This window comes from Apiospora marii (assembly GCF_038362585.1).
Source record: "Apiospora marii strain CBS 49790 chromosome Unknown utg000005l_segment0_segment0, whole genome shotgun sequence".
NCBI classification, from domain to species: Eukaryota; Fungi; Ascomycota; class Sordariomycetes; order Amphisphaeriales; family Apiosporaceae; genus Apiospora; species Apiospora marii.
In genome coordinates, this window is record NW_027117377.1 from 299,677 (window position 1) to 318,275 (window position 18,599).

Consider the following 18,599-nt stretch of genomic DNA (forward strand, 5'->3'; position numbering starts at 1 on the left):
ACGATACGACCAAGCCACCACCAACATCAAACTACCCACGCACACACAGTAAGATTCTTATCAGGAATATCAGAGAGGAGAGGAAAGTAAAAATAACCAACAGCTTTGGCTGATTATCTCAGAACTAGCACGACCGTGGGCGTTGCTGCGGTACGCGGGGGCTGGCTGTCACTGTTTCGTCATCCTTAGCGATGACGCGGATCTCGATTTCGCAGGATATTGTTTTTGATACGCCAACAGTAAGTAGTCTAGCAGGTATCCGCGTCTCCGAAATTAGCGATCGGTGCCTGAAAATGAATCGCCGTGGGCAGGTATTTTCTGGATACGACAACTCATAACTGGGGACCATGACTCGATTTCGATCCAACAGGGCACATACAACCGCCCGATACCCTCGAATCACCCAAATACGTAGAAAATGAGAGCAGCATACACGGCATGGAAACTACTCTGAGAGAACCCCGATTGGAAAACACGCTCTACGTGGATTGACGCAAGTCGCCAACTATCGCGGTCGTACTGTTTGGTGTTGTTTTGATCGAGAACTAAACACCACAGCCCTTTTTCGTTTTGAATGCATCATTATGCATTATTTCGCGGAACGGCTTCGTTGCTTGAATCCTCGATCATACGCATACGCTGTCCTCGGCAAGGCTTTCAACGGAGCATTCCCTGCAACGGGATGCTCGGCGTAAAAGGGTCTAGGATTTCTCGGCGGGACACTGGGGACCGAAACTCTTACCGACTCGATTCAGCACCCGGAGGATCCCCCTTTTCCAAACTCTGCCTGGCCTGGGCGAGAAATGCATTTGTGGCGTTCAATGCGTCCTTGATGGCGACGCCGGCATCAAAATGTCTTGATCACGGCAGAGGCAGTGTTGGCCATGGCCCATGGGCCACGTGCGTGCTGAGGTCTAGGAGTGTGCCACTCAGTTAACTGATCCTTCTTGTGCTGTTTGATCTCGACCTTGCCCTGCTGAAACGTGTTCTTTCCAATTCTTTCAAGACCTTCGGTCCTTCCCGTGTAGGAGCAGATGGTGCTGAAGACGCCAACCAGAACTGTACTTTCTACTGATATCGACATTGTGGTCGTGGGGGTTCTCGGGCACGGGCGTCATGGTGGGCAGATGGCGGGAGATGATCTTGGGGCAGAAAGGAGCAGACAAGAAACGAGTAGCGAGCAGAGCGGGTAGCGGGCAGCGAACAGACAGCAGAGGGTACGATCACGGGCGGCTGAGGTCGAGAAGAGAGAGAAGGGGAAATGGCACTGAAGGGATCCAAACAAAGCGGGCAGCGGGCAGTGGTCATACAGCAGAGGATACGATCAAGGGCGGCTTGAACTATTAGCAGCGCGCTGGCGACCTGATTTGGTCGATCCAAGCCGGGGCTGGGACCGGGCCTGGCGCTCTTCTCATGGGACGGGACAGCGGCTGGGGATTAGAACCTTTGTATCATGATAGCTTCAACATTTCCAAAACGAGCTTCAGTCACCCAAGAAACTAGATAATCTTTCTCATGATAAGCATCAGGTTCATTCTCAGATTGCAAAGACGGGGACTGGCTATTTGCGTTTGTGGGTGCCTCTTTTCTCCCCTTTTACTTGGTGAACACGAGGTTCAAGAGACTTTGCACCCCCAGCCAGCCAGCCAACCAGCCAGCCAGCCAGCCAACCAGCAAGCCAGCAAGCCAAACAAACAAACAAACAGACAGACAGGCAGACAGACAGACAGCCAGACACCATGAGCCTGTCGCACGTCGTCCCGGTGTATACCACCGTCACAGCCACCCCCACCATCAACATCTGCCCCGCCCCCGTCACCGTCACCGTCACCGTCACTCCTACGTGAGAAGCTTCGACCGGCCCCTGCGGGACCCCCTCCTGGTGGCAATCTCGTTCTCCGAGATCACGCAGTGTGGCTGATTCCCTCGGTGTCGTCATCCGCGGTCAAGTCAATAGGGTCATCAACAGAGGAGTTCTGTGATGGAGACGAAGCTGGCGGTGTGGCCGGCTGCTCTGCGTGGTCTAACAGGGGAAGGAGGTATGAGAATGAGATATTCATAGATACGTGTGATTATTCCACCGCCAGAAAGGGTGGAACCAACATTTTCAAGAGTGACCACAGGCCAGTTGAGTTGTAACGACTCACTGCTCTTCTCGATGTAAATGGCCAGTGTCATCCGATGATACTCCATCAGAGGAGTGATGAGACGACGAAACTGGAGCACGCCCAGCCCTGAACACTTAAGGAATTGCCCATGCATGTCCTTCAAGGACCAAGGCATAACTTGAGATATCTATTACGGCTTGAAGTGTCTAATTATCAGCATTCGCCACCCGTCACCAACTCATCGGCACGACGTATTTCTTCCAGTACCACCACGTATCCGCATCCCGCCACTTTTGCATGCCGCCCAGCACCCCGTCCGGCCCGACCTTCCAGGCGCCGCTCTCGACCAGCCGGACCCAGACCCAAAGCACCTGTACGAGGCGCACCTCGTGGTCGGCCCCGAACGGCTGGTACCCGAGCTGGAAGAGCGCGTCGTGCCGGTCGCGCCCCTCGATGGCGCCGTGCCTCTGCTCCGTGTTCTCGCCGAACAGGGCCCCGTCCGCCGTGCGGGCATAGCCCCTACTCCCGATGCCGAACGGCAGCACGAGTTTGACGCCGTCCTCGAACGTGTGCCAGTGGCCCTGGTCCGTCTCGGTGAAGTAGAGCCCCGCCTGGTACGAGGGGACGTCGCTCCAAGGCCTGCCGAAGGGCGGCGGGGGCGTGGCGTGGCGGTCCAGGTAGGGGCTCTTGTTGGACGGGGGCGCGTCGTAGGTCAGCTCCTCGGACGAGTCGAAGAGCAGGACCGGGAACTGGATCTTGGGGCTCCCGGGTACTCGGGGCGGCCGTACGGGAACCCCGCGAGCGGGACGTGGCGGAAGGGCTGCTGGAAGGCCATGGGCTCGGCGTCGCGGAGGCGGAGGCCCGGGGCGATGTGGCGGAAGGCCGGGCGGCGGGCCTTGGTCAGGAACTCGGATACGAAGCCGGGGAGCACGCCGGCGGCCTCGAGGTCGATCTCGTCGTCGTCGAAGAGCGTCCTGGTGGAATTGACGTCGGAGGGCGCAAAGCCGGGGATGCGCGCTTCGATGGCGCTCACGAGCTGCTCCCAGACCTCCAGGGTCTCTTCGAGCTGGCGCTCGCTGTAGCCCACCATGGTCCAGGGCCCGATCTTCTCCGAGCGCGTGCGGGTGCCGTCGGGGACGGCCTGGATTTTGCCGACGTCGATCATGTCGAGCCATTGGGCGAGGACGACCTCGAGGGGGTACCACTTCTGCCGCCCGTTCTGGGTGGTGAAGGAGTCCATGATGTCCATCTGCATGATGGCCAGGCTTTTCTTCTGGTCGAAGCTATAAATCACCTTTTGGTAAGCGCAATCCTCGTGCTAACGTAGGTATTCTGGCAGTGGGAACTCACATTAAACCGTCCGGGTGGTGGGTGAATTGGTAGCCGGCCATGTACAGCGTCACGTAGCGGAACCTATCTTTTGGATCCTGCGCCCACCCCGCCTGGGCCCCGAACAGGTAGTCCGGGGACGCGAGCCCGCCGACGTAGTAGAAGAAGTGGTGCCCGTCGTCGAGCGGGTCCCCGGCCCGTTCCAGGAAGGCCGCCAGGTCCGGCGACATCCACGGGCGCATGGCCTCGGCCCGTTTCCCCCAGCGCTCGAACCAGTTGGGGTGCTTGAGCACGGGGGGCGCCGGCTTCTTGAACAGGTGCCACGGGCTGGCGAAGTTGCTGTTGGTGTGGTGGCGGCCGCCGTCGCCCAGGGTGAGCTGCTTCCGGGTCCCGAGGTCGAGAATCCGGTTGTGCAGCTCGGCGCAGCGCTCGTAGTCCATGGGCACCACCTCGTTCTTCCAGTGGTTGCGCCATGTCGCGCAGTACCAGGCGAAGATGATGGCCCAGAACCAGGGGGACCTGGAAAAGTTCGGGAGGGGCGCCATTCGGGTCGGGCCTTAGAGAGAGTGCATGCAGTGTGCCTGAGTAGTAAGCCGACCCAGGGGCAGGCCAATAAGGGACTGGAGGGTATATAAGCGCAGAAAAACGGGCGAGGGTGGATAGCGCCGAGCCCCCCTACTGCTGCCTAGTTTCTGTCCCACCCGGCGGCTCAATTGTTGTTCCGGGCTAGTCGGCCCGGCCACCAGCTCGGGCATCGTCTAAGACGGCACAACCGTCCGTGGAATCAGTTTATGCCGCGGCGACCGGTTTTCTTCTCGATGTTAGATAGTAAGGTGGTAGGTTTACTTACTTTTGGTATTACAGTTCCCCGTTCGAGGGTATTGGATGTGTTAGGGGGCAGGGATACCGTGAAGAGAAAGAAGAAAACAAGATACCGTGAGCACAAGCTTGATTTACGCTGACGACTACTGCGAGGCTGTAGTTATTATTTATTATGGCGACCGGATCAAAAATAAAAATAAAAGGAGGAAGCAGATCACCAACGAAATCAAATTGCCGTCAAAAGGCATTGCAAATGCGTCTCCTATGGTAGGTGTAGTCCAATGGTCAAGAGCTTTAAGGGTTAGTCAGCGTATGTTCCCTGTGGTCGATGGCCCTGTACAGCTTGGCAGACTGCTATCGGCTTCGAGTTGGATAGGTCTTTGAGCAGAGCCCTCGACAATCTATTGTTTATTTTCATTAAGATGGTTTGGCATGAAACTCGTTTTGTTGCTTTTTCTAGAAAAGAAGAAGAGAACCGAGCCAGCGACATGTATTAAGCAAACTCCATCAACTTGTCTGCCAGGAGGACAATATACATTAAACAAGCAGCATGCCCAGCTGTGCCGACGCTTCCTCGCTCTCCCACTGACCAATCCTCCTGTTCTTACTCTCGCATCTAGCGCGCCACCAAGGCCTCCATGGCCTCTCGTTGCGGCGCCGAGAGCAGCGCCCACCGGATCGGGTGGTCTTGGTTCTCGTTCGGCCCAAAGTAACTCTCGTCCAGGAACTTCCACTAGATGAAGTCGAACGCCCAGCTATCCCGGGCCGCGTAGTTGACCATCCATGTCCGCTTCTCCCAGCTCTCGCGCATGCGCTGCGAGAGCAACTGCGGGTTTGCCTCGCCATCATCGTCTACTTGCCTGTTGCTGTTGCTGCTACTCTCCTTTCCCTCCATCTTCTGTTCTTCCCGCTCCAGCACGCGCAGAAAGGTCTGCAGGCGCAGTTCATAAGCGTCCATGAAGGGCCGATATCCACCGGGCCAGTCCTCCGGTTCCCGTACGAGCAGCCACTAGGGCGGGTCGTAGCTGAATTGGGCGGGGCCGCGTAGACGGACTCCCAGCCGATGACGCCCACCACGCGGAGGTCTTTGTCGAGGAGGACGTTGGCCGGCCTCAGGTCCTCGGAGAAGAGTCGGACCCTCTTTGGTGTTGTTTAAACGGTCTGTTGGGCCTCGAAAAAGGCAGTTCTCAGCGGCAAGGTTGGAAGAACTGGCGAGCGACGTATTTGTCGCGGGCATCGTCCTCGTCTAATACGGCGTCGTTGTGCTGCAGGACCAGTTGGGCCATGTGCAAATCAGCTAGCGCACGGTACCACTCGTCCGAGGAGGTGTAGGTTTTAGTTGGCAGGATGCTCATCTGGCCGTATAACAGCTCCGATTTCACCTCGCTAACGTTTGGATCTAAAATAGGCCGCTCTTCGTCGCGTTCTGGGTCCAGGAGCTCTCGGGACATGTTCTGGTGATGGTCGATGTGGACCATGATGATAAAAGGGCCAAGTCCTGAGGGAAACGCGGCGGCCGTGCCGTGATGGTAAACATGCGGAACCGGAATGGTGGTGTGGGCGGCAACGTACCGCATCGTAGCAACTTCATAGCGAATCTTCTCCTCCGGGAACGGAACTACGCCTGCGCCGACTAGTTAATAACTTGGTAGTGCTGAGAGACATCATCATACCTACCTGGGATGGGGACCCTCATCAGAGCAGAGGACCCATCTTCGTACTTCAGGCGATATACGAAGTTATAGGTACCCTTCACCGGTTCATGCAATCCTCGGGCTTCACCCGGTCTGTATTGCAGGATGAGCCTTTTGACCTCTTTACACGTCGTAGCTTTGCGCAGGGTTTGTTCACACTGCTCCACTGCCTCATCGAGCTTCTCCCATATCATGTCATCCTTGTCCATGCAGACATGTCTCAGCTTGGAAGGCATCTTGCATAACGAGGAAAAGTTGCGGCATAGAGTGAAATGAACGGTTGTGGGGGGAACACTAAGGGGTGAGTTAAGTAAGTATCAATGGAAATGCGGCGAGCATGCTTTTTGTCCGAGTCCGCCCTTGCTCAAGTACGTGTGCCTTGGCATTACTACATAGCCGCAGCATCCCCCCTTACCTTGGCTACCTATCACGCAGACCATTCTCCGCTTCTGTACAGCGTTGCGTCGTTGGGTCCCCCCGACTCTCGAGGATCTGGGGTCACCATTTGTTTGAGGGGGCCTCTATTTTCCTCGCAGCTATCCCAAATTTTCTCGCTGAGTCAGAAAGCCACCCCAATTTATTCGCGCTTAATTCATACTATCGCTAATTTCCATGACACCTTTGCCCCATCTCCTCCATCTGCCTCGTCATGGCCCACGCCGCCACCAGCCCGTCCATGGCCGAGCTGTGCGGGCTCGCATGCGCCGGCCCGTAAAAGGGACCGTTCCAATCCGGCCCCAGCTCGACGCCGCCCACGCCCTGAGCCGTTTTTCGTGTGCTGGTGGCTCATTCAGACGCCGGCGATAGAAAACAAAGCAATGTTATTCCACTCGAATGTGACATTGGAAATGTTGACTTAGTGTGACTACTATAGCATCGGCTTGAATCATGACATTGCCTGCAATGCAGTTGTGAGTTTTCTTGAATCATCCAGTGGCTGCTTCCTCAACGGGCTTCCCTTGTAATGTCTCGCCAAATCTCCTGACTTCCCTTAATGCCCAATTTCGGGTCCAATCTTCCCGGTAAACCCAACTAGAAATTCATCATCTTTCAAAATCATTTCATCGATTCAAGTTCATCATGATGATCGTTGCCTCTATCGTCGCTCTCATCAGCGCCAGCGGCCTTGTTGCCGCCGCGGATGGCCCTGTCTGGCCGGACTGCTCAGATGTGAAGCTGTGGAACCCCGGCCCATGGGAGTGGTTTCTCAAAGCAAATTGCCCGGATAACGCCAACAACGTCGTCTGTAGCGAACTGCCGCTCGATGCGTACGTATTTGAACCATCCCCTTGCACGTCCACTCGGGAACGTGGTTCAGTCGGCAGAAATTGACAGTAGAGGGCAGCTGCTTCACCGACATCAACGGCCAGCTCCAGCCTTCAGAAAACGGGGCCGGCCTCCGGAACTGCCAGGGCTGCACTCTTCAGGGGTCCAGCATGTACTGCCAATGCAGAGACCGCGCCAACAACTACCAGGGCACCACGACTGATCTAAGTAAGTCGATCTACCGATCAATCTTGCCGGACATCTAGAGCAGCAAACAACAATATTGAACTCTGCCTATGCTAATCGATAATAACTCGTAACAGACGATACTGTGACGGTCACCGGGGGCGCGTTGAGTTGCTTCGGTCTAACTGCACCATATCTGTGCTAGACACCCCAACAACTAACCGTGGGCTCACCAGTGGTTTGCTGGTTCATACCCGGGAATATGAGTGGCTGCCACGTTGTTGCCGACTGGTCTCCTCGTATGCTCCGTTGAAGGATCTGACATTTTGTAAAAGGAGATCATAGCAGACTTGCCTAGGGATAGTAATAGAAAATATGCATAAGCTGTCTCACCATGTTTCTTGCGAAGTTATTAAGTCTAAACTGCGTTAGGACTTTATATGTGGTCCATATCGAAAGGGTATGAAAACAATGTGTCAGGATAGGTCGGAGTTGATGCTGCAATCATTATACGCCAACAGGATCGTTATCTGGGTGTTTACTTAACTAGTCATCATTGGGTAACAAGAGAGTACGATTGGAATTACGTCAATCTGATTGAATACAAGTTGTGCGTAAAGATGTGCGTATGCAGTGCCATGTTAATTCAATGTGACTGCCTCCCTAGTATTCAACGAGCCTCATAGATGTACATTATTCAATGCAGTTACAACTTCTATTTAGTCAATTAACAATTCCTTACCCGGTGCCACTCTTCTTTTCCTTTACATCCACGTGTTCCGACAGCTTCGACTCAACATCATCTCCGAACCCTTCCACTATACTCTGCCCTCACCACCAAATCTTCTCTCAATCACCATGAAGATCTTCGCTTCCATCCTCGCCTTCACCGTTGGCTTCGCCTTCGCCGACGGCCCCATCGAGAGCACGTGCTCGGAGTGGGAGCTCTGGAACCCCCAGCCCCAGGTTCGGTATCTCCAGGGTCACTGCCTCGACAACAACGGCAAGAGTGTCTGCAGCCATGCCTCTCTGGATGCGTAAGTTCCCCTCCATCAACAGTCTCTGCCTGGGGGTTTCACGTCAAAATGAACACAAGAGAAACTGACAATCATATCTAGCTGCTACGGCGTCGACGACAGCGGCGCCCTCCAGCCCGAGCAGTGGGGCCAGGGCCTCGTCAAGTGCAAGAACTGCAACACCGACCAGCTCCGCCTGACCTGCGACTGCAAGGACAAGAATGGCAACTACGTCACCACCGAGCGTGGCCTGGGTAAGTCGAATGACCCTTCTGCTGTCGAATAACCCTTCTGCTGTCGAATAACCCTTCTGCTGTCGAATAACCCTTCTGCTGTCGAATAAACCTTCTGCTATCCGCAAATAACTGCTTGCTTATGCTAACGAAACCTCTATCAGACGATGCCATGACGAACCACAACGGCTACCTGAGCTGCTTCGGCCTGGACGGCGTCCAGTGCCCCGACTCCAAGTAAGGAAATGCAACCGATTTCCTTCATCGGCTACCGACACTCAGCTAAACAGCATGATGCCATCGAGCGGCTTCTCTCTCTCGTGAATCGGCAGTAACGAGAGCCTGGCACCGTCCGGGAACAGAAAAAGGTCGATTATGAGGCCTAGTAGTGAAGAAAGACCGGCATGAAATACTTTACTGGCATAATTCTCGCGAAATAAAAATCTAAAAATGATGTTCCTCCCGTGACTGACCAGCGATGAGCCTCATAACCAATTGCATGATCATTCTGTTGTTTTTCCTCATTTCATTTTAAACCCGGAGACATAAAACGCAACGCCGCGCGCCGGAACCCACACCCTAAACAATCTGAAATGCTGCCCTGTTTCCTTTTCCTATTTGAACCCATTGTTCGCAATCAAGTTGGTCGTGTTATGCGTGTTCTCCCTCACCGACGCCCCCGTGTCCTCGGCCATGCTGCGGATCCGCGACGCGATGTCGTCGGGGTCCTGCATGCCCTCGCCGCTCATCAGCAGGGCGATGATGCCCGCGACGTGCGGCGCGGCCTGGCTGGTGCCGCTGTAGGTGCTCGTGCCGCCGTTTTTCGACAGGCTGATGACGCTCACGCCCGGCGCGAAGATGTCGACGTCGGCGCCGTAGTCGGAGAAGCTGGCCTTCTTGTCGTCGCTGTCGATGGCGCCGACGGTGATGGCGGAGGGGGCCGACGCGGGCGAGACGGAGGAGGCGTCTTTCTGTATTTTCAGTTAGCCAGTGTCCTTGTTGTTTCTTCTATGGGTTGGTTCTTACGTTGTAGTTGCCCGCGCAGACGACGACGGGAATGCCGTCGTCGTGGATGGCGTCGAGCATGTCGTTCATGGCGTCGACGCGGTCGCTCTGGATGGACATGTTGATGACGGCGCGGCCGACGTTGCGGCGGCGGTACTTGGCGTCGTCGGCCGCCCACTGCATGCCGTCGATGATGCCGGACCAGGAGCCCCAGCTCTCCTTGTCCAGCACTTTCACCGCCACGATCTCGGCCTTCTTGGCCACGCCGTACGTCGCGCTGCCCACGATGCCCGCCACGTTGGTGCCGTGGCCGTTGTCGTCTTCCGAGTTGGACTGTAGACACGTTGGTCAGTTTTTTTTCCCTATGACTTTTCTTCTTCTTTCGCGGTGGCATAGTAACTCACATTCCGATCAATGGCGTTGTACCCGTGGTGCGCCCGCCCCTGAAACTCCGGGTGGTCGACGTAGATGCCCGAGTCGATGACATACACAGTCACCCCCTCGCCGGCCGAGCTGTCGTACCGGTAGTCCCCCTCCTTGCTATCGAGGGGCTGCGACTGCGAGATACGGGCGAGGCTGGCGACGGCGCCCGACTGGCGGACGGCCTCGCTGTTGTCGCCGGCGTGCGTGACGTACGTGTCGTACAGGACGTACTCGACGGCCGGGTCCTGGGCGATGCGGCGGACGGTGGGGTGGTCGGCGCGGACGTGGACGCCGTAGAAGCTGCTGCTGATGTTGAAGAAGTTGAGCAGGAAGTTGGGGTCGGCGCCCGTCACGGCCGAGGCGGTAGAAAGTATAGGGACGGCGGCGGCGCCCACCACCCGGTCGGGGTCCAGGCCCAGCAGGTCGGCGGCCGACTGGTGGCTCTGCCGGATGACCTCGTGGCTGAGGCCCTGCTTGTACTTGATGATGTAGCTGTCGGGCACGATGTGGGTGGCGTCCGGGTTGGCGACGAAGGACAGGCCCGGCGTGGGCGCGGCCTGGACGCCAAGTGGCAGCGACAGGGGCGGCGAGGCGGACAGGAGCAGCAGCAGTGACGCCGCGGCCGTCAGAGTGGACCGGAAGAGGGAGGAAGCCATGGCTGGAACGGTTCGGTGAAGGTTGCAGTTTCAGGAAGGCAAGAGCCGAGATCTCTTGGTGCTGGGCGGGCTGGCTCTCCGGAACAAGAGATTGGAAGATATATAGTGGACAGCCACCGCAGTTAAATCTTCTCAAGATGTATTGCCTTTCTTTTCCCTCCCACGCCCAGTTTTTGTAACAAGAGCCCCCTCCTTCTCCTACCCCATCCTCCTTAGGGACGCGGAAGCCGAAGTATTACGGGGGCGACGGGTAGCAACGTCGCGTCCCTCCCCTCACGGTGTCGATAAGTCCCATAACGCCTCCCAGAAAAAGGCCAAGAACCATCGGCAGTCAGTGTCCCGTGCGGGTTAACCTCAGGTGAGGGTTCCGGGGTAAGAAACCTTCCTTCTACCGGGATACTGACTTGTGTAGATGCTAGAGGAGGAAGAGTGGACCAATAAATGAGGATGGCCAGATTCGGTCGGCTACATGGCACCCCTTGTGCACATCACGGATCAGGGTATATAGCATCACAGTTCACTCGTCCGTCGTTTGTGGTCGGATCCCGCCTGGAGACGCTCGGGATCCAGCTCAATGCAACGTCAGGACCTCTTGACCGGTGTGCATTGCAGGGGAGAGATCATAAGCTGACGTTGTGTAAGATTTGACCCGAAGGATTTCTAGTGGCGAAGCGTAGCACAAGCAGTTATGCTGGTTCCATCGCACCAGAGCAGAGTCGCTTATCTCGTCACCTGCTGCGAAAGGCACAAGAGACAGAGACGGGCGTGCGGGATCCCCCACATTTATAGGACCCCAGGCCCCTGACAGTTGAACAGATTAGTGGGAGCTAATCTGGCAATCGTCCCTCACTAATCAGACCCTGGCCACCCAAGTGCTTGGTACGGGCAACGTCACTGCCTGGCCCCCACGCGCGATTGGCTGGTTCAGGGAGGGGGGGTTCATTTCTGGTCATTTAGCCAGATGGGAAAGTAGTCGGCCTCCCGTTCCGGGTCAGGTCGACGTAGATCACCACCCTGGGCCTGGTGACAAGTGACTGGATATCCACGACCGCCCACTTATCTGGCTACTAATAAGCTTCGTTGCTGCCCAATCAGAGTGGTTTGCTTCTGGTCTCCCGCTCTTGTCGCGAGTTGTGTAGTCTGATGAATGGGCTGGGCTCTCTGCATAAGTAACTGGATGCCGGGCAATCCGTCATATCCAACCGCCTCGAACGGCTGGATGCAGAGCATCGCATCTCGCTGAGTAGACGACACAATGAAGTGACCGGGTCGGCCGAACTGCTGCATGGCAAGAGTTGTAGAGTGTAACCCCAGACCAGGAACAGAAGCGATCGCTGTTGCCGAGCACGTGGTGGGCTCGAGGTTGAAGAAGCTTAGGGCGGTTAATAGGGATTGGCGATTTCTACCCACCGCGATGCACCTGTCCGGGGTGACTGTCGGCGGCTCGGTCAGGGTCAGGGGAGATGAGCGAGTGAGAGAATGAGAGAAAAAAACAAGCACCTACATGGACATGGGCCCCCCTAGAATTTGAAGACCACTTATTACCAGACTCCAATCTTCTGAACGAGACGGCAAAGGCCGGGCGGCGACTCATGCTCGCCATATGCCGGCTTTGGACAGAAAATTCGGCATGTTGACCTCCGTATGGCCATTGAGTTCGTAAAATCTATGAAGAAAAGAAGATTGGCGATCTCAGTATCCCCGATGACGAACATTTTGCTGACTTGCTTTTGTTGTTGATCGTTTTAAGATTACCTGACGGGACTTTCGGGCCATATTGACGATGTTCAGCAGATCCTGCCAATATTCGATGGCGTTGGCGGTGAATCAGACAGAGCATCGAATTATTGGCCAGCCTAGGCCCCAGAAGTCTAGTCTACAGGGGCTCCCGCCAGGGGTTTGGCGGGGGCACTGGCACTGGCAGGTCTTGGCTCTACCGTACTCCACAGCCCGTAGTGGCTGATAATTCAGTGGCTCCAGGCCTAAAAGTGGCCTAAGGTGGCTCACCAGCCAGCAGCGCTTAGCAGGCAATCAGGCTAGACCTGCTTCGGGGTGGCATGTTTGTCGTCACGTCGCATCCAAACCTGGATTCTTGCGCATGCATCCTGCCTTGATTTTGGGCGCCAGCCATGGACCGGGCAATGCCAACTTTTGGCGCACTCCGTGTGTAACTGCCATGGGAATCCCTTCACTTCCCTTTCCCTTCTCATGACCAGACGGCAACCCCAATTGCGAACTGCCGCCCCTTCAATATAACAGTCGATCCGCGCAGTGCATCAACATGACCGAGCCTCAGCCGTCGCAGCAGCAGCCCGTCTACCAGACGCCCGATTGGGAGACACCCAGCCACCCGCCTCGGGCCTCGTTTCTGGACCGACTCAAGGAATTGCCGCGCCGCAAGAATGCGCCTCTGTTCGTTCGTGCCCCCAGCGACGGAACCCAGCATGCGCCCGCCAAAGAAGAAGGGATAGCGCCAGCATCCTCGCAGGCCCCGCAACCGCGATCCGCCCTGCAGCGACGCCTCGACGCCGTCCTGCCCCCGCACCGCACGTACCTAGGCGGCCGCTCGCGCCGGTTCCTCCTGCTCTGCCTCGCGGCCGTCCTGCTCCTCGTCTTCATACTCGCCCTGGCCGTCGGTCTCGGCGTCGGACTGTCCCACAACAAGAACTCGACCAAGAACCTGCCGCTGCCCTCCAACCACGGCGTCTTCACCGGCGACCTAACCTACTACGGCCCGGGGCTGGGCGCCTGCGGCATCACGTCGAGCGACGGCGACGCCATCGCTGCCGTCAGCCACATCACCTTTGACGCCGCGGGCGCGAACCGCGGGGCCGGCGGCAACTCGAATGCGAACCCGCTCTGCGGCAAGAAGATCCGCATCCAGCGGGACTACAAGGAGGGCTCAGGAGGAGGGAACCGTTCTGTCGATGTCACGGTGGTGGACCGCTGCACGGGGTGCCAGCCGACGGATCTGGACGTGACTATCAGCGTGTTCACGCAGTTGGCGCCTGAGGACAGCGGGCGGGTGTTGATGAGTTGGGCTTGGCTGGAGTGAGCCGACCGTTGTTGACGATTTAATGATGTTGATGTTGCTTGATGCGATTATTTGTTTGCGCTTGGTCAGCAGAAGCTACGGCAGCCCGGCAGACTGCCTATTGGCTGCCGGGGGACGGTGCCTTGGCTGGCTGACATTTGGATGATGCTTGATGATACCCACACTGTACACGATAGTTGGTCTAATGATACCATTTGCATTTGCACATTTCCTGGCAAATTCCCCATTGCCCAAGGTGAAAGAACCCGAGATACTTCGGGGATCAATGCATTGAGAAGCCGAAGTAACGGCAGTCTGTCTCTGATCTACTTATGAGATGCTTGTAATCACCCTTCGTTACATCATATGATGCCACCTCGCAGGCACTGATCTATGTTCTCTCCATCCTTGTAACCACATTTCCCTTCTCCCGTGTCCTTTGGTATCTCGGTCCGGCATCTCAAGGCCACAGCGTCGGGAGGTAGTTGATCTGGCCCGCAACGGCCGGCTTGGGAGGCTTGCCACGGAAGCCGCAGTAAGGGCCACCCCACCACTCGCCGCAGCAAATGCGATCATTGTCCCAGTCGACTCGGAGGTCGTCGTCTGCAGTTTCGCCCGCGTTAGTGTCAATCCGTACAAAGGGTGGGCGCCGCGATCAAAGTGGCATTGAAGCTTGTTGAAAAGGGTGATTGATGGATGGAATACACACCCAGATCCTTGATGGCCCAATGTTTGTAACTGCCGTCCTTGACAGAACAGCTGCACATCATGCAGACGTCATCCTCGAGGAAGGTGCAGCGGCTGCAGCGGTCACATCGCTTGTCCATGCCACCGCTGTCGTCGCCAGCAGTCAGCATGAGATCCGGCAAGGCAGAAAGAACATCGTCAATAGCACTTACACTCGTCCATTATCGACAGACAGGAATCCGTCGTCGGTGACGGTGTAGCACCCGGTGAGGTCGATGGAGAGCCAGTCGCGCTTCGCCTCGGGATGGGTGACGTTGCATTTGCCGGTAAAGTAGTAAGGGGCATGATGGCCCAGTCGTCGTCGCAGTAGTCGTACAGCCAGCCGATGCCTCGCTTCGCCAGGGCGGCGTCCTGGGCGGCGGCGGCGACGGGCGTAGCGGCGAGGGCGAGCATGGCTACCATGGCCATCATGGCCGCGATGGCGTTGGCGACGATGGGGTTCGACGGGGTCATGATGAAGACGAAGGCTGGCTCTTTTGGAATCCCGGGATTATCGTGTTTATGGGGGGATTGTAGATGGTGAGAAGATGGATGGTTCGTTTGGGTCAGAGGATGGGAATGAATTGAGGCGAGGGACAGAAACTGCAAGTCGGTGATTATTCGACTGGGCCATCTCTGAACAGTAGGCTCCCGAAGGTAGTGTACGCGTGGTTATTCCAACTGCGTAATACTGAAGCGTCTAGTGTAACTGGTTATTCCAAACGTATTTGGGATTACTTATTCCACACGTATGATCTATTTAGGATTACTCATACTGACACACAAGCAGCTTGACAGCACAGAGTCACTTGTCAACAAGTACCCAGATCAATGCACATAAGGATGATGGGAAACCGACTCGGAGAAGTCCATCATCGGTATTCCTGGCTGGGTGCTTGTCTTGGTCTACGAATTCAGCCTCTATGGGAGAGGTCCTCAAGACAAGTGACGATTTTTCTCAGCCAGTCACTCCCAAGACTGCTGACTCTAAAACAGAATATAAAGCCCGTCAAGCACCACGAACCATTGGACTTCATTGTTGAGAAGGGGGACAATAAAGCGTAGTACCTGTCACGGTGCTGTAACCGGTGCTCTAACCAACCGGCCAACCCGGCCCTCTAAAGGACGACGTTGTCAAGTCAGCGTCTTGACAGTTTATTGAGCTTACCACCACCCCTTACAGTACCGGCGACAAACATTGCGAAACACAAGCGCTCACTTAGTCTTCAGGAAGGTAATTACAAGATCATTATGTGGGCGTAATTATTTGCGTATTAAGTGAACATTTTCATTCTACATCGCCAACCATCGCTAAACTAGGAAAGAAGGATGGTAGGAGGTAATCATCAGGCTGGATTGCCTATCGGGGGGTATCGGACGTGGTAAGCAAATAGGAGAAGTATGTTGGTGTTGAGTCTGTTTTGTTTTTCTACTAGAGCGAGCCGAATTTATGGGATTCGGATTCGACCCGACTCTTTCTGGTCTACCAAAACAAAACACAGTCCCTCCCGACTCTAGAGCATGACGGCGCCCGCGACGGCAACGGCGAAGGCGGCGGTGATGACGCCGCTCAGGGCGTCGAGGGCGGCGGGGGCGGCCGACTTCTTGTCGTCCTTGGCGGCGCCGGTGGCGCCCTGGGCCTGGGCCTGGGTGAGGGTCTTGCAGGTGTCCATGAGGGTCGAGTTCTTCATCATGGCGTCGAGCTGGGCCTGGCCCTTGGCGGCCTTGTCCTGGAAGGCCTTGATCTTGGTCTCGTCGCCCTTGAACTTGGCGTCGAGCCAGGTCTGGTTCTTGGCCATGGCCTCCTGCTTCTGCATCGAGGCCATCTTGCGGCACTCCTGCTTGGTGTCCTGGACGGAGCAGAAGCTGGTCAGGGTGGCGTTGCCCTGCATGGCGGCCAGGTCGGCCTTGGCGGCGGTGGCCTTGGTCTTGAAGTCGTCGATCTTGGTTTGGTTGTTCTGTTTACATCATTAGCATGGAGATATATTGATAGGCTACTGAGATTGGGCTGAGGCTCACCTTGAACTTGGCCTGCAGCATGGTGTCGTTGCCGGCCATGGCGATCATCTTCTCGGCGAACTTCATCTTGCCGCACTCGCCCTTCTCGCGGGCCTCGGCGTTGATGGTGGCGCACTCGCCGACGAGGGTGGCGTTGGCCATCATGGCCTTGAGCTTGGTGTCGACGTCGGCGGCCTTCTTCTTGAAGGCGTCGATCTGGGTCTGGTTGCTGTGGAACTTGGCGGCCAGGGCCGTGTCGTTGGCCGACAGCGCCGTCATCATCTCCCACTTGGCCATCTGGAAACACTGCTTGCCCACGCTCTGCTGGCCGTCGCCCTTCTTGCCGGAGTCCTTGTTGTCGCCGTCGGCGGCGGAGACGGACAGGGCCAGGAGGGCCGAGACGAAGAGGTTGGAGAGCTGCATCTTGATGGAAGGGGGTTGTAGTTGGTAACGGGAAAATAGTCAACAAGGTATATACAGACAAAAAAGTGAGTCGGACCGGCGACGAAGAAGTGAAGATAAAAATAAAAAAAGGTGGTGAAGAATGTAAGAGTCGATAGGATCCTGGGCTAGCCGATGAACTATCAAGGGAAAACCCCAAGCCAAGAAAAGGACGGACGAAGTCGTCTTATATGCAATTGGGCGGTCCGTCTATCGGCTGAGGCTCACCTCATTGTCACTGCGCCTGCCCGCTCAGCCCGCGACTAACCTACTAGCTACATAGCAACCCATGCGGAAGCCCGTTCGTCTCGGAAACGTTTCCCTCGCGCAATCGGTTGACAGGTGGTTTCAGCGCGCCCATGGGTGCCAGTCACCGTCGTCGTCGTCGTCGGCGTTTTGTCTTGGCGCCCCGCCCGCCCCGATGTGGCGGTCCAGCCAAGAGGGATCCCCCAAAATAGTCGCATCGGCGCGACGTGAACAGGGCCATCCCTGCCGTCTTGGCGCAACTACCGAAACATCGGGGGGCAGAGCAGGCACAGGGGGGGAGAGGCAAGCGAACGCGACTCGGCGATGGCATCTTACGGGTTTTATTCACCAGACGATGCGACGAAGAACGAGCGAAGAACAAAGAGGCGGACCAATCAGGGGCGGCGGTGGTGCGTGGAAGTGGCCTTGTTTCGCGATGAAACACCTCAGCACCGACCCCTGGGCAAACCTCGCAACCACCCCCTCAAAGCCAAAAGCCAAAAAGATGGGAAATCCTTGCCTGCCAACGAGCCAATGCGCAAGTGGAAGCGAGCGCCGGCGCACTGCAACGCATGATGGCGACATGGGAAAGCGAGGGAGCTCACGCGATGTTGGCCAGACTCGGGGATCGGCGCGGATCTCCCATTGGCCCAAGAACCTGACGAGATCTGGGGGGCCAACATCACCGCACCAGGATCCGGGATGGGTCGCACACTGATGAGGCGTCTGATTTGCTTCCAGGTTATTGTTTCCTTCTCTTTCTGATCTCGCATCTGGATGGAGGAGGTGCGGCCGCCGTTGGTAATTTGCACCTTATGCCTACTTTATCGATATCGATCAACTGACCTAAGTAACTTGTGGCCTAGCCTCTCAGGCCGGTAGTAGCAGCAGCACCACCACCAATGCGACACCGTTGCACAACGGGCCCGCAGGCCGCGACTCCGGCCCTTCCCAACGAGCCAATGGCCGACCAGCGGTGTCACGAGTTGTCGCTCCCTCCCAATCATCCGAAGAGACCGCCCAGGACTCCTTGGCATTGGAAACGGTGTAAACGTAAGCAAAGAAAAAAGAAGAGAAAAAGCAAATCCAAATGGGTATCCCCAGAAGTTTCACGCACCCAGGGCTCCAACGAGTAAGCATATACTTGTGGTAAAAGCATAACCGCCGGGGACGCGACAACATCTCGCGTGTCGGATCCTGCGGGAAAACCCGAGAATTGTTTACTGTACAGTCAGGCTGGGGCTCCAGCCGACGGTCAAGCCCCCCGACTGTTCCTGGGTTTCAGACCATCCATCGCCAGCGGCTACTGCGGCATCGTGCCATCATGCGAGGCGTGCTTGGAATGGCCTGATGTCTAATTGGCGGGTGGGATATATACCATTGGCCCTGTCCGACCGGTATGGCCTACTCGGGATA

The 18,599-nt window shown here is 56.4% G+C and overlaps 9 protein-coding genes across 9 annotated transcripts; 3 read left to right on the top strand and 6 right to left on the bottom strand.

The window, feature by feature from the left end:
• Positions 1–847: 847 nt before the first annotated feature.
• PG985_007994 (uncharacterized protein) lies at positions 848–1,084 on the bottom strand (the record flags this gene model as incomplete). The annotated part of the gene is made up of 1 exon (XM_066827762.1): positions 848–1,084. One exon carries the CDS (start codon positions 1,082–1,084, stop codon positions 848–850), a length of 237 nt encoding a protein of 78 aa, XP_066682674.1.
• Positions 1,085–2,338: 1,254 nt separating this feature from the next.
• Positions 2,339–3,982, bottom strand: PG985_007995 (uncharacterized protein; the record flags this gene model as incomplete). The annotated part of the gene is made up of 3 exons (XM_066827763.1): positions 2,339–2,857; positions 2,917–3,391; positions 3,459–3,982. 3 exons carry the CDS (start codon positions 3,980–3,982, stop codon positions 2,339–2,341), a joined length of 1,518 nt encoding a protein of 505 aa, XP_066682675.1.
• A 1,010-nt stretch (positions 3,983–4,992) lies between these two features.
• On the bottom strand, positions 4,993–6,189 carry PG985_007996 (uncharacterized protein; the record flags this gene model as incomplete). The annotated part of the gene is made up of 4 exons (XM_066827764.1): positions 4,993–5,268; positions 5,310–5,399; positions 5,480–5,883; positions 5,937–6,189. The coding sequence occupies 4 exons, from the start codon at positions 6,187–6,189 to the stop codon at positions 4,993–4,995; spliced, it is 1,023 nt and encodes a 340-aa protein (XP_066682676.1).
• An 847-nt stretch (positions 6,190–7,036) lies between these two features.
• Positions 7,037–7,485, top strand: PG985_007997 (CVNH domain-containing protein; the record flags this gene model as incomplete). The annotated part of the gene is made up of 2 exons (XM_066827765.1): positions 7,037–7,221; positions 7,299–7,485. 2 exons carry the CDS (start codon positions 7,037–7,039, stop codon positions 7,483–7,485), a joined length of 372 nt encoding a protein of 123 aa, XP_066682677.1.
• A 778-nt stretch (positions 7,486–8,263) lies between these two features.
• Positions 8,264–8,895, top strand: PG985_007998 (uncharacterized protein; the record flags this gene model as incomplete). The annotated part of the gene is made up of 3 exons (XM_066827766.1): positions 8,264–8,442; positions 8,524–8,675; positions 8,819–8,895. 3 exons carry the CDS (start codon positions 8,264–8,266, stop codon positions 8,893–8,895), a joined length of 408 nt encoding a protein of 135 aa, XP_066682678.1.
• Positions 8,896–9,268: 373 nt separating this feature from the next.
• PG985_007999 (uncharacterized protein) lies at positions 9,269–10,738 on the bottom strand (the record flags this gene model as incomplete). Its single annotated transcript, XM_066827767.1, has 3 exons — positions 9,269–9,625; positions 9,681–9,992; positions 10,064–10,738. 3 exons carry the CDS (start codon positions 10,736–10,738, stop codon positions 9,269–9,271), a joined length of 1,344 nt encoding a protein of 447 aa, XP_066682679.1.
• Positions 10,739–13,019: 2,281 nt separating this feature from the next.
• On the top strand, positions 13,020–13,793 carry PG985_008000 (uncharacterized protein; the record flags this gene model as incomplete). Its single annotated transcript, XM_066827768.1, has 1 exon — positions 13,020–13,793. The coding sequence occupies one exon, from the start codon at positions 13,020–13,022 to the stop codon at positions 13,791–13,793; it is 774 nt and encodes a 257-aa protein (XP_066682680.1).
• A 439-nt stretch (positions 13,794–14,232) lies between these two features.
• On the bottom strand, positions 14,233–14,972 carry PG985_008001 (uncharacterized protein; the record flags this gene model as incomplete). The annotated part of the gene is made up of 3 exons (XM_066827769.1): positions 14,233–14,375; positions 14,482–14,666; positions 14,713–14,972. The coding sequence occupies 3 exons, from the start codon at positions 14,970–14,972 to the stop codon at positions 14,233–14,235; spliced, it is 588 nt and encodes a 195-aa protein (XP_066682681.1).
• Positions 14,973–16,012: 1,040 nt separating this feature from the next.
• On the bottom strand, positions 16,013–16,919 carry PG985_008002 (uncharacterized protein; the record flags this gene model as incomplete). Its single annotated transcript, XM_066827770.1, has 2 exons — positions 16,013–16,456; positions 16,518–16,919. The coding sequence occupies 2 exons, from the start codon at positions 16,917–16,919 to the stop codon at positions 16,013–16,015; spliced, it is 846 nt and encodes a 281-aa protein (XP_066682682.1).
• Between the last annotated feature and the right edge of the window lie 1,680 nt (positions 16,920–18,599).